Source organism: Schistocerca gregaria, chromosome 9 (genome assembly GCF_023897955.1).
Source record: "Schistocerca gregaria isolate iqSchGreg1 chromosome 9, iqSchGreg1.2, whole genome shotgun sequence".
Lineage (NCBI taxonomy): Eukaryota > Metazoa > Arthropoda > Insecta > Orthoptera > Acrididae > Schistocerca > Schistocerca gregaria.
Window position 1 is genome coordinate 92,592,225 of NC_064928.1, and position 14,906 is coordinate 92,607,130.

The 14,906-nt window shown below is 40.5% G+C and overlaps 1 protein-coding gene across 6 annotated transcripts in view; it reads right to left on the reverse strand.

The window, feature by feature from the left end:
* LOC126292314 (pecanex-like protein 1) overlaps nt 1-14,906 on the reverse strand; it is a 274,150-nt gene that overhangs the window by 138,222 nt on the left and 121,022 nt on the right. For all 6 annotated transcript variants that reach the window (XM_049986247.1, XM_049986250.1, XM_049986251.1 and 3 more), the window contains 2 exons: nt 10,552-10,680; nt 6,497-6,720 (listed from right to left, as the gene is read on the reverse strand). In XM_049986247.1, coding sequence (XP_049842204.1) covers nt 6,497-6,720; nt 10,552-10,680 — 353 coding nt within the window. The remainder of the gene's footprint in view (nt 1-6,496; nt 6,721-10,551; nt 10,681-14,906) is intronic.

Sequence of the window (14,906 nt, forward strand, 5' to 3'; positions counted from 1 at the left end):
CACCCACTTCATTATTTTGTTTTTATATGCATTTATTTAGCAGATTTTTTACGTGCTGGTCCTACAACATTACAGAACAGGTGCAAGTGAACAACCAAGTAGTTGGATAAATCTACTACAAAGCTGATGTACCCCAAATATTAAAAAGACACACACACACACACACACACACACACACGCACGCACGCACACATAGATAGAGAGAGAGAGAGAGAGGGGGAGGGAGGGAGGGAGAGGGAGGGAGAGAGAGAGAGGGAGGGAGAGGGAGGGAGAGGGGGGGAGGGGAGAGAGAGAGAGAGAGAGAGAGAGAGAGAGAGAGAGAGAGAGAGAGAGAGAGAATCGGTAATAGTTAAATTGCTCATCTCATAGTTTATGTTTAATATTCATACACAATGTGCACCAAAAGACCTGTCAGAGACTTGTCAATTGTACAATATAAGCTATATTAAAAACAAAGATTCCAAGACTTACCAAGCAGGAAAGCGCCGGTAGACAGGCACAATAAATAAAACACACAAACACACACACAGAATTTTGAGCTTTCGCAACCGGCGGCTGCTTCGTCAGGAAAGAGGGAAGGAAAAGGAAAGATGAAAGGATGTGGATTTTAAGGGAGAGGGTAAGGAGTCATTCCAATCCCGGAAGCGGAAAGACTTACCTTAGGAGGAAAAAGGATAGGTATATACTCGCGCACACACACACATATCCATCCATACATACACAGTCTGTGTGTGTGTGTGTGTGTGTGTGTGTGTGTGTGTGTGTGTGTGTGTGTGTGGGCGCGCGCGCGCGCGCGCGAGTATATACCTATCCTTTTTTCCCCCTAAGGTAAGTCTTTCCGCTCCTGGGATTGGAATGACTCCTTACCCTCTCCCTTAAAACCTACATCCTTTCATCTTTCCTTTTCCTTCCCTCTTTCCTGACGAAGCAGCCGCCGGTTGCGAAAGCTCAAAATTCTGTGTGTGTGTTTTATTTATTGTGTCTGTCTACTGGCGCTTTCCCGCTTGGTAAGTCTTGGAATCTTTGTTTTTAATATATTCTTCCCATGTGGAAGTTTCTTTCTATTTTATGTACAATATAAGCTTTTTGATTTCACCTTTCAGTTTATGTTCTTATAACGAAAAATCCATTACATGTGCTGCAAACAAACACATCAGGCTATAAAACACAACCTTTATTTTGCATTCACACTCATTGGCTTCCCCAGCTAACAATCAAATTATCACCTTGTGATCGAACCTAAGACAATGAGTTATGTTACAAATAAGTCTAGCCCCACAATCAAGATCTCAAAGGTTAACTAATACACTCAAGCCCAGTTGTCGCTTGTAAAATTTAGTGTAACACCTTCATTATCTTCTCTTGTGTCATAAACCAATGTAACAGCATCAGAGGAAAAGGGCAATACAACATACTGAAAGAGTTCGATGGCACCTTTTTTATTTTATTCAGCCTCAGTAGTATGTAATAAGATGGGTAATTTGATTCTTAATAGGTAGAGTTGAGCATTAGTCAAGTCGCACAATGGCTTGAACTATCCGGTACAACTAGAGTACGGTACAACTAGAGTAGCATGTTTCTCTGTCAAACAAATCAATTAAGTCTCTGTTAAGCATTTGCTATAAACACTGCAGTCCTTCTAACATAAAAGAAACTTCTCAAAATATGTAGTGCTCTGCAAAGGGATAGATACTTCAAACTGGGGAAACGGTTAGAAACTACTGGCCAGACTAACATTAGCAGTGTGAGACATTACTGGCTTAACAATCAACTAAATGTCCTTATTTTCGCAACCCAAAGGTCCTATATCTCGATTATCTCACACACGGTAGTAATAGACAGTTTCCAGGAATTTAATGGAAAATGCATGTAGCTGAAACTGAATTGAAGTTACAGTCAAATGCACTTAGTTGCCCTTAATTATTTTACTTCCCCAATATTTTTAGGCAACTTTATGTAGTCAACTCACCTATCCAGCTGACTCTGAATTCAAATCAAAACTGGCCTAAAAACTATTTTAAACCAGCATCTGGATGATAAAAGGAACAAATGAACAGTGTTATTAACACTTTTAAGTGTCGAATGTTGTTGCTTCACACTCGCCGCAGAGGTAGTTAGTTGGCAGCTGTGGAACGTAAGCACCTCTTGCTCTCCTTTTAGTTTCTTCCTTCCTCATCTTTCTCTACAACGTGACTGTGAGAGTTTACATTCTAAATTACAACACATTTAAAAATCACAATATCAACAAACTGATATCCATAAATTAACTGTATTTTTCCTGAAAGTTTATCAGTACCTGAGGTGCTGCAGCTATTAATCTCATTACTAAATACTGAATTGTGGCCTGTAACAACAAACTACAGTATAACCCCACTTTTACATTCCCAGAATTGATGTTTTCCCACAATTTATGACATTTTTTCTCGGTCCCGTCAAATTTCCTATACCCACAATGTTAATTTACACATGTTTTGCATAACTTATTTATAATTTTAATGCATTACGAAATAATGTTTGTGAAGAAAAAATTATGCTGGCCGTCCAGTAGTGTTTACAAATATTATGTGGTTAAGTATCTTGACACCAGGGCACTCTACTCAGCAGACTTTAAGCGGTAAACGTGTAGAAGTTGGAGCAATTTGTGCCGTATCTCCTGCCACTGCCAAGCTCTACCTGGTTTGGTGGCTGATGGGGCTAACTAGGTTCGTTCGAATGAAGATATCATGACCAATCACAACCATTTCCAAACTGTCTCTACTGCACAAAAGCAGTTTCGTGATTGTTGTGATCATCGTAACACCTCTGTCGAACCATATTTAGCGTGTTTCGGCATATGGCCACTTGAAGCACTAGTTGACGCCATCATTCACTTTGCATTGCTCAAATGTTACGTAATTTACTCATGCTTAGCAAAACGTGCTTCGAGAATTTATTCTTGTTGTCAAGTGCAGTATTTACATATGTATTTTTTGTGATGTTAACAAACAAACAATGTAAGTGACAGTTTGTGTGTGTGTGTGTGTGTGTGTGTGTGTGTGTGTGGTTTTCTACACAACTGATGAGGCCCAGTAACTGATAATCTCCAGGGCCGGATAACCGCAAAAAGACGACTACAGTGCAAGAGATGCAAAATAACACATATTCAAACACCATAAAAAATACTTATTTACATATTTGCACTTGACAGCAAGGGGAAAAAAAAAGTTTCGAAACGTTTCATGCTAAGCACAAAAAAATACATATCTAGTGCAGTATTTCATTATTTACATAACAAATTACAACTGCAAGCTTTCAAAAACATCGATTATGACATATGAAATGGAGTCAAACATTCCTACTTCCCAGACAGTTATTAGTTCATTACAGCAGTGGTTTTAATTAGATAATAAACTTTCATTAGATAATAAATAAGTTCCTGACAAGCCTTTTGATCCCTGTTATGTACGTGTATCATACGTGAAGTGCAAGGGTGCCTCCTGTATGTAAATTTTATAGCATAAAACATTATTTCCCACATTTTACATTTTCCCGCGTTTTACACAATTTTTTGGAAGTCCCGTGAAAAGTATAAAAGCGGGATCTCACTGTATCCCTTCGTGCCTGCTTCCCTTCACCCTTCACCCATCTCCCCTCTCCCTCCCTCCCACCCTCTTTCTCCCTCAGCACACACACACACACACACACACACACACACACACACACACACACACACAGTTTTTCCTCAAATAACGGTTTTTCTTCTCTATTGCCAAAATGCTTTCAGACAAGAGTGACATATTTCACAAACATTTTGCTTTTGAATAAAACACAAAACTGTTTACTAATGTTACAGAACATCATATGGCAACTATATGGGATCTGTTCAAAGAATTCTGGAACTTTGTCCACAAATTATTTTTTATGCTTGCCTTCAACTTGTTGTGCATGGTCTCCTTCGAAATACTCTCCTCCACAATTGATACATTGCTTTCAATGCCATTTCCACTTCCACTTCCACTTCCAGAAGAAATCTTTGTACCCTTCGTGCTGTATCATGCAAGGTGTTATCTGTGAAATTTCTTCTATCTTGCCTATCATTGCAAACCTTAGTCCTTTCAACTGGATTTTTAACTTTGGAAATAAAAATATGTCCACACGGCACAGGTCTGCAGAGTACGGAGGATGAGACAAAACACTGATTTCGTTTTTTGTGCAATAGTCATGCACCAACAGGGATAATATGTGGGTAATTTACATGATGCTATAGCCACGAATTGTCTCGCAACATTTCAGACTGTTTCCTTCACACATTTTCTCATAGACATCACAACACGTCCTGACAGTACCATCGATTAACAGTTTGTCTCTGTGGCACAAATTCATGATGAACTAATCCTTCAAAGTCAAAGAACATGATCAGCATGGATCTGACATGTGACCTGACCTGACCTGAAAAGGTTCTTTTGTTTTTGAGAACCTTTCCCAACCTATTGTGAAGATAGGACCTTGGTCTCAACATCATAACTGTAGACCAAGGTCTCATCATCACTTGTGTGTTTCTTAAAGAACATCTTGTTCTAATTTACACAATCCAAAAGCTCTTTACAGATCTCATCTTGCCTCATGAGCCGTGGGACGAACATGGTGGCAACACAATGCATTCTAAGATGCTGTGTCAGGATTTCATGACCCAACTGAGATGTCACATTCTTCTGAAATCTCTCTGGCAGTCAGTCTTTGATTGGTATATAATTTCATTGATAAAACTTCCTGGCAGATTAAAACTGTGTGCCTGACCGAGACTCGAACTCAGGTTCTTTGCCTTTCACGGGCAACTGCTCTACCATCTGAGCTACCGAAGCATGACTTACGCCCAGTCCTCACAGGTTTACTTCTGCCAGTCGCACACAGTTTTAATCTGCCAGGAAGTTTCATATCAGTGCACACACCGCTACAGAGTGAAAATTTCATTCTGAATTTCATTGATGTTCCTGACATGAGCGTCGTCAGTAGATGTTGAAAGACATCTTGAACGAGGGTCACCTTTAACTTCCGATCGGCCATTTTAAAACCACGTCAACCATTTGTAACACTGAGTACAGCTTAAGCACACTTCATTTTAGGCTTCCTGCATCATTTTGTGTGTCTCTGTAAAGGTTTTCTCGAGTTTCACAAAAATTTTAATGCACACCTGTAGTTCCTATAACTCTGTCATCTCAAAATTTCCAAACTGTGTGACACAATGTTCTACTCAATACAGCACTGAACAATAACTGAAATACATACAACAATGAACTTCCAGCAGTTATACATTAAATACAGGCATACGTAGGGATGTCAACTGCATTTTGCTCCAACACACCACTGCCACAAAATTTTGAATGTTTCAGAATTTTTTGAACGACCTCATATTCCAGTTTAAAACAACAAAAGATCATAAATAATACTGATGTGAGCTATCAGAAATGTTTTACGACGTAAATAGAATGTCTGACACTCACACTTTCCTCTAAGTTTCACCACTGATGTTCACTGCCTTTTGTGCGTGTGAACGCTTACATAGAATTCACAATTATAAATGCCTGCTGCAAACTTTGCTCAATAATCCTACATATTTTGCACATATAACAACAGATTTATAACATCTATTCAACATGCAACCAAAACAGCACAATATAATGAAGAAATTTTAGAACAAAAGCTTTTTCTCTTCTCACGTATCTCTCTTTGCATCCATAGCAACAATATCACTGACTACTGCAATTACAAATAAACAAATGGCACAAATGTGACAAATATGTTTAACATTTAACATTTCTACTCTATGGATTATTGCTAAGTTTGATAACAAATAAAAGATTTACTAAAAAAATCTCAGCTTTCCATAATGTTCATTCTGCAAAATTATAAACAAATTATATAATTACTATTCCAAATTAACAAAATAATTAATAAACAATCAAATATGTAATGCAAAGCTTGTATTACTTATATAAATAGTAACAAAGAAGTCAGAGATTGCTTTCAGCTTGCATTAATTACACTTGGGGTGTCCATGACTGTAAAAGTTATTATGGACAAATAAACCATTATTATTATTATTATTATTACATTTCATCAGTACAGCCCACAGAGAAATTTGTGTATGTAAATTCATTCTTTCATAAAGAGTTTCTTTATACTATTACATATGAAGGAAGTAATTACGAAGCTAGAATCTGAATCTGGCCATTTTCTTTTTCTGACACGTATGTGTACACAGAAGCACACGCACACAGAGTATAAGCAAGCATAAGTTAAGAAGAAATTTGCCTGGTCACATATTTTGTCCTACCATCTACTACAAGGAGACTGCTTCTACTGATAAGGATTTCAGGTAGCAACATTTATCAGTCTTCCTTACGTGTTTGTCGGTAACTCAGTGTTCAACTATTCAAAGAGTTCTGTCCATTATAATTTATATTCCACAGACTTGCCATTATCAGAATAAGCTAACAAACACTCATGTCAAACTCACCTCATCGTCCCCTGCACGTGACCGGTGAGGTGGTGGCATCAGTCTCAGCTGGGAACCCTGCGAGGAAGTCCGCCGCGCCCGCGGCACCTCAGGTCGACCGGCGTCCCCAGCACCCACTTCGCCCGAGTCCTTCCGCTGCAGAGGAGGAGCTCCGTCAGAAGACTTCGCTCTGTAGGAACTGCCATTTATTTTCTCATCTGGGCTCTCTCTTTCGGCTGACGCACCTGCAAATATTGCCAACTGTGAAACGCGACAAAATCGAACTAATGCGTACAGTTGATGGACTTAGACATTTAAAAACAAGCAAGAACAGATACACGTAATATAATAACCACATGTACATATTGAGATGATACACGAGGAGCTTATGAAGACCGTATGCAGCAAGCGACATTTTGTACATCAATAAGTCATAGGTGGTTGATTTAATGAGTATCTTATGTTTAACTTTTATTCCACTGTATCCTCGCATCTATACTACCTGACTGTTGAATACCTCTTTACAATTAAAGAAACTTTTATTGGGAAAAAATGTAAGTATCTAAATGTTCAACCATCAAATGTTAAAATTGAAAAAAAAACAATACACATACAAAACTTAATAATGAACAGCATGTCTCTGGTGGCCTGTAAAACTGAACCACTGCAGAATTCACCTGGAATGACAATACTGCTTGAAGGGTGGAAATGAATCGTTTGAAAATGGCTTTGGAACCAAAATTGCCATAGTGTCCAAAAGGAAATACATAACAAAAGTCAAATAGCACGAGCATCATTATGTACAAAATTCTACACAACCATGGCGCCTTACAATATGAAAATCACCACCCAGATTTATTTCACGACAAACCAAAATAATTATCACTGGATCACATAAAGAGTCACTGTAACACAATCGAGCAGACCTATTTATTCACTAAGAGTTTTTGTTTTCCTACTTTCCCATTCATTCAATGAGCTACAATTACCTCCAGACGATGAAATGGCCCTAAAATGTTACATTGAAAGTCTTTTGTTTGACACTAGTAGCCATCAACTTTGTAGAGAGCTACACATTTTTCTAACTACTTTTTTTAAGTTTTAGCAGCACTGAGAAAAGATATGCTCACAATGAAGCCGTGAGTAAACAGCAGTCCTCCAATTAATTTTACCAAGTTGTGGATAGGTCTCTGCAATCCTTCGCCCCAAATCTTCACATTATTACAATTTAATTGCTATATGTAATAGAATTCTTTCAATTACTTCTTCTTTTAATTTTCAACACTATCTACTTGCAGTTCACTCTCACCAATGATATTCCAATATTTTTCTCTTTCAGTCAAGTGAAATTTTTCTAACCGGGAAACTAAACTTGCGATTGGCACAGTCACATTAGTGTCTCGTAAACTTTCATCCCGCGCGGATTTAACACTGTATCCGGAAACTAAAAAATTTGCTTAGGTCTAAAACTGATCTCTCTTATTTGTGGCAACAGCTGTTAAAGGGCAGTTTGGCATTCACTGCTTGATTGACAAGTTGAAACATAGCAATATAATAAAATAGAATTCCTAACACAAATAAACATAAATATCATTTTCCCCTTTCCTGCTATTTTTTTCCATAGACATATATTAGGCACGTATGAAAAATATAAATTCTAATCCAAGATGAATTTTTCATAGTTTACAGGCTGCTGCTAACAGAATAAATATTTCAGGTCGAAACATTATATTTAAATATACACTCTGAGGGATTAAAAACACACACCACAAAGGAATTATCCAAATAGGATGGAAATTGGCAAATGTGATGTACATGTACAGACAAACAAGTGATTACCAATTTCAGAAAAATTAGATTACTTATTCAAGAGTAAGCACTTCACAAATTGAGAAAGTCAGAAAGGTGTTGGTCCACCTCCGGCCCTCAAATATGCTGTTATTTAGCTCAGCATCAATTGATAGAACTGTCTTACGTCCTACTGGGGGATATCGTGCCACACATTCTGTCCAATGGCACATAAGGTCATCAAAATCCTGAGCTGGTTGGAGAGCCCTGTCCATAATGCTCCAAATGTTGTCAACTGGGGAGGCAGGGTTTGGGAAGTACGAAGACAAGAAGCAGAAACTCTCACTGTGTGTGTGTGTGTGTGTGTGTGTGTGTGTGTGTGCGCGCGCGCGAGCGCGCGCGAGCGCGCGCGTGCGTGCGTGCGTGCGTGCGTACACATGCACGTTATATTGCTGAAATTTAAGCCCAGGTTGGCTTGCCATGAAGGGCTACAGAACGGGAAGAGGAATATCGTTGACGTATCACTGAGCTGTACGGGTGCTGTGGGTGACAACCAAAGGGGTCCTGCTATGAAATGAAATGGCACCCCAGACCAACACTCCTTGTTGTTGGGCCACATGGCAGGTGACAGTCAGGTTGGTATCCCACTGCTGCTGCCTGAGGTGTCTCGAGATACACCTTCAATGGTCACGGGCGCTCAATTCGAAGCAAGACTCGTCACTGAAGACAATTCTACTCAGCTCGATGAGATTCCGGGACAAATGTGCTCAACACCATTGCAAACGGGCTTGTCGATGTATAGAGCTCAATGTATGATAGGTGGCAGACTGTGTGCCATGGGTTCAGCTCCCTTTCTCTGAGCTACTTATTAATGGTGTTTGTGGTTAATGAAACACCAGCAACGTGTCAAATCGACGATAGTGACAAATCTAGAGTTCCGAGTGCCTCTGTGACGATTGCTTCGCCCTTACATTCTGTAAGTCGACCACTTCCTTCTCGATGGCATGTTCAGCTATCGCTCATCTGTTTCTGCCAACATCACCGAATAGTGGCATCACTCCTATTGAAATGTCAAGCAATTCGTCTATTACTCCGACTGGCTTCTTCGAGCCCAACTACACGTTCTCTCTGAAACGCCGACATCTGTGTCTATTGTTCACGTGCTGCGCTGCAGTGTCAGACATTTGTCAACTGGCCGCCAAAGTGTACAATTTTTCATATTCCGGCAATACGTGTACGAATATCAATTTGTGACCAATTTGCACAACACCTTTGTGGTGTGCCTTCTTTGTCTTAGAGTGTATACTGAAAATTTAAGGTTCCTATAAATCACGTGCACTTGAAAATGATACCCATTTATAAATGTTTGTTTTATAGTAGACATAGCTATATCCATACAAAATTATTGCACTCTTCAGAATTCTGCAATGTTCAAATCTTAAAAAGGAATCTTCACAAAAAAACTAATGTCACAGTCTCATACCCCTTATTTTTCTGTCTCCAAAATGCATGCTTTACTACTATAATGTGTTAGTTACTGAAATATTTCAAACAGAAAATTTCAGTTTCCAGAAATTTCTTAGCAGGTTTTGTTAAAGTCCAGTGATAAAAGTGTACATCCAAAATTCTATTACATACATTAGAACCTCTAGTATGTGTGTCAGTTAAAGAAATAGTTAAAGAAAATAAATTATTTATATACAATTAACTATCATCTACCTTTTTTATGTTAAGTTTAAAATGCAATCATTTTGTACTCAAGCTATATTAAACAGACTCCGTGGACAATGCCGTTGCCAGTCACTCCTGAGCTTCAATCGTGTAAAGTTAGCACTATGTACAGGCTTAGTCTGCACCAAGCTGCCACAGTACTGTAGAGTTACTGAGTTTGGACAACATAATGTTGTCACTTTTTAAATTTTGTTAGTCTTAACTCCAAGTGGTTTTTACTGATCTGTCATGTTATAACTATGAAGTTTGCTATACAAAAACTGATCGCTATGGAGTTGGACAGTAAAAATAAATGAGGATAAAATGAAATTTTATTTTGATGGTGTTGAGAATAGTTATTTAAAAATTATTTCATAGCTCTCAGCAGTCAACAACTGCACTTTTGCAAAAAAAAAAAAAAAAAAGAGCACTTCCACCACTACTAACAAGAACAACATAGTGATTACTCCTTTACCAAATAAAATAATTTTGTCTTAAAATTACTTTTCTGTTCAGCCAGTAAAATGGCATAATACAGTAATTTTGTAACACACTACACAATTAGATGGGGGACTTACGCTCGTGGTCCCTTGCCGCTTTTCTCAGGCGCCTCCAGCTGTCAAAGTTGTCGCTCGTCGTAGTTATGTGTGCCTCCCGAACGACCAGAGGCACGGCACTGCGTGGCTGCTCATCTGCTGTTTCTGCAGCTGCAAAAAGGGCAACAAATATAAATAAAAGACTAATATAGAATAGGCCACTAGTGACAAATGGCACACCTGTATACAGTCCAGGCCTTTCAAACTGTGACACAACAAAGATGGTAAAAAGTGCATTGTATGCTAGGATACACAAATCATTAGCATTTCAGCACAACCAGACAAGGTAGATATGAGTAACACAATCTACTTTCTGTACAGAAGGGAGATTATGCAGCAATTTTCTCATTCAAAAACCAAATATGAATATTGGCTGTTGTGATAACATAACATTATCTCTCATGAAAGGAGGTGATACATTTACCAGCACAAGTCACAATACGGCAATGACAAGATTGTGGTCTATCAAGACTGCGGTTTATCACTCCACAATATTGCCATTTGTGTCAGTTGCAATTCTGCAACTGCAATACAAAATTGGAACTGGTGGGTTCTGAAGGGCTATACTTTGTGCCAGCCAGAATCTCAATGCCTTCATGTGACCAGCATCTGAGAGGATAGACACATTTTGACTAGACAGTGCAGGATGTACAACTATGCCCCAAGTCAGTAAATGCACTCCTTTACAACAAGGCAGGTACCGACACAGATAGTACGACAGCATATGAAGTGTATATAATAGAGGGAAACATTCCACGTGGGAAAAATATATCTAATAACAAAGATGATGTGACTTACCCAACGAAAGCGCTGGCAGGTCGATAGACACACAAACAAACACAAACACATACACACAAAAGTCAAGCTTTCGCAACGAACGGTTGCTTCGTCAGGAAAGAGAGAAGGAGAGGGAAAGACGAAAGGATGTGGGTTTTAAGGGAGAGGGTAAGGAGTCATTCCAATCCCGAGAGCGGAAAGATTTACCTTAGGGGGAAAAAAGAACAGGTATAAACTCGCACGCACACACACACACCCATGTCCATCTGCACATACACAGACACAAGCAGACATTTGTAAAGGCAAAGAGTTTGGCCAGAGATGTCAGTCGATGCGGAAGTACAGAGGCAAAGATGTTGTTGAAAGACAGGTGAGGTATGAACGGCGGCAACTTGAAATTAGCGGAGGTTGAGGCCTGGCGGATAATGAGAAGAGAGGATGTACTGAAGGGCAAGTTCCCATCTCCGGAGTTCTGACAGGTTGGTGTTAGTGGGAAGTATCCAGATAACCCGGACGGTGTAACACTGTGCCAAGATGTGCTGGCCGTGCACCAAGGCATGTTTAGCCACAGGCTGATCCTCATTACCAACAAACACTGTCTGCCTGTGTCCATTCATGCGAATGGACAGTTTGTTGCTGGTCATTCCCACACAGAAAGCTTCACAGTGTAGGCAGGTCAGTTGGTAAATCACGTGGGTGCTTTACACACGTGGCTCTGTCTTTGATTGAGTACACCTTCTGGGTTACAGGACTGGAGTAGGTGGTGGTGGTGGGACAGGTTTTACACTGGGGGCGGTTACAAGGGTAGGAGCCAGAGAGTAGGGAAGGTGGTTTGGGGATTTCATAGGGTTGAACTAAGAGGTTACGAAGGTTAGGTGGACGGCGGAAAGACACTCTTGGTGGAGTAGGGAGGACTTCATGAAGGATGGATCTCATTTCAGGGCAGGATTTGAGGAAGTCGTATCCTTGCTGGAGAGCCAGATTCAGAGTCTGATCCAGTCCCAGAAAGTATCCTGTCACAAGTGGGGCACTTTTGTGGTTCTTCTGTGGGAGGTTCTGGGTTTGAGGGGATGAGGAAGTGGCTCTGGTTATTTGCTTCTGTACCAGGTCGGGAGGGTAGCTGCAGGATGCGAAAGCTGTTTTCAGGTTGTTGGTGCAATGGTTCAGGGATTCCTGACTGGAGCAGATTCGTTTGCCACGAAGACCTAGGCTGTAGGAAAGGGACCGTTTGATGTAGAATGGGTGGCAGCTGTCATAATGGAGGTACTGTTGCTTGTTGGTGGGTTTGATGTGGACGGATGTGTGAAGCTGGCCATTGGACAGATGGAGGTCAACTTCAAGGAAAGTGGCATGGGATTTGGAGTAGGACCAGGTGAATCTGATGGAACCAAAGGAGTTGAGGTTGGAGAGGAAATTCTGGAGTTCTTCTTCACTGTGAGTCCAGATCATGAAGATGTCATCAATAAATCTGTACCAAACTTTGGGTTGGCAGGCCTGGGTAACCAAGAAGGCTTCCCCTAAGCGACCCATGAATAGGTTGGCGTACGAGGGGGCCATCCTGGTACCCATGGGTGTTCCCTTTAATTGTTGGTATGTCTGGCCTTCAAAAGTGAAAAAGTTGTGGGTCAGAATAAAGCTGCCTAAGGTAATGAGGAAAGAGGTTTTAGGTAGGGTGGCAGGTGATCGGCATGAAAGGAAGTGTGTCTGTGTATGTGCGGATGGATATGTGTGTGTGTGTGTGTGTGTGTGTGTGTGTGTGTGTGTGTGTGTGTGTGTGTGTGCGCGCGAGTGTATACCTGTCCTTTTTTCCCCCTAAGGTAAGTCTTTCCGCTCCCGGGATTGGAATGACTCCTTACCGTCTCCCTTACAACCCACATCCTTTCGTCTTTCCCTCTCCTTCTCTCTTTCCTGACGAAGCAACCATTGGTTGTGAAAGCTTGAATTTTGTGTGTGTGTTTGTGTTTGTTTGTGTGTCTATCGACCTGCCAGCGCTTACGTTAGGTAAGTCACATCATCTTTGTTTTTAGATATAACATATGAAGTGTCATACACGAATAGCGGAGGCTCTGAAAAGAATGAACATTGCCATATTTTATTCGTCACCAACATATGGGTCCGGCACCTGGCTCAGTGGTACAGTGTACCTTTGTGTACAGAACACCATCACCTCAAGTTTTCACAGTCGTTAATTTGCGCAACAGGCGATACATTTCTGGCGTGTCCTATCTTTGAGATATTTGTGATGTTATCTTTAAATAACATAACATAAGTGCACATTGCCCATGGTGACCTGACCTACCTCAACACGCAGGGTGTTTGACTGTTGCTCTGGCCAACACGTTCTCCATCTCTCTCACCCATTGAAAACATCTGGCCACAGGTTGCCGATACACCAGAATGCCACTATTTGGCATCCCATTGAGTTTGATGCACTCTGGCACAGAGTTGCAGCGGCGTGGAATGGCTTATCTGTATCTGTCAAGAAGCTCTGCTTGACTCTATACCCAGCCATTGTGGCCAACAGAGTTGGCAGTTGTGTGTGCTAAATTTAGCACCCTGTATACACTCTATTCACTTAAAAATCAAATCTTGTTTGTCCTTATAAGAGCGAATCAGAAAGTCTTTGACCCTGTTTTTCATTGGATGAAATAACGGGAACACAGGTACTTACAGATAAACATACTATTCTGGGTAGCTTACACTATTTCTCCACATAGTCCTCACACCAGTTCAGACATCTGTTCCATTAGAATTTGTCCAGCATACAGTGAAACCACTGTCGGACTGCTGTCTCCGCTTCACCATTGCACACAAATCGCAGTCCTGCCAGGAACTTTTCCAGTGGACCGAAAATGTGGACACCACTAAGTGCAAAGTCCGAGCTGTATGGTGGGCGAGCCAGACTCTTCCAGTAACATGACCGGAGCTTGTCAGCAGTTGTGACTGCCACATGTCGCTCATCTTGTTGTGGATACTATCGCAAACATTCCAGTACGTAAATCTAAGCTCTTGAGAAATGCGCTTAAAGTGCACATGCCTATCCACTTTCACCATTGCATCTGTGCGGGAATGTTGCCATCAGTCAGTGAAGAATGTGGCTTCTCGAAACACACCCTTTCAAGCAAGTCTTTTTGCAAAATCACAACACAGCCACATCACGCTCCTAACAGCCAGACACTTTTCCGCATAAGTGGGCTGTATTTCTCTCTCTATTTCAATGGGCATTCATCTCTTGCTCCAAACAAAACTAGTCACACATTGCTGCTCATATGCTGTGTGTGTGTGTGAAGCACAATCAACATATTTAACAGCTGATAACAGCACCGAGCCATGGACCTACCAGCAAATAAGGCTGGTCTGGTCCAAGAAAGATCCAACACTGGGAGCAGATATGATGACTCTAAATTTACAGCCATAATGAGGCTAAAAAGATTTTTTTATTTAAAAAAGAGTGGCGGGGACAATGATGCCGATTCAAGTTCATATTATACAGTACACACACAATATGTAAAATTTTGTTATTTGTTACTTTTCTTGTTGCTGCAATTCTAATGGCCTTC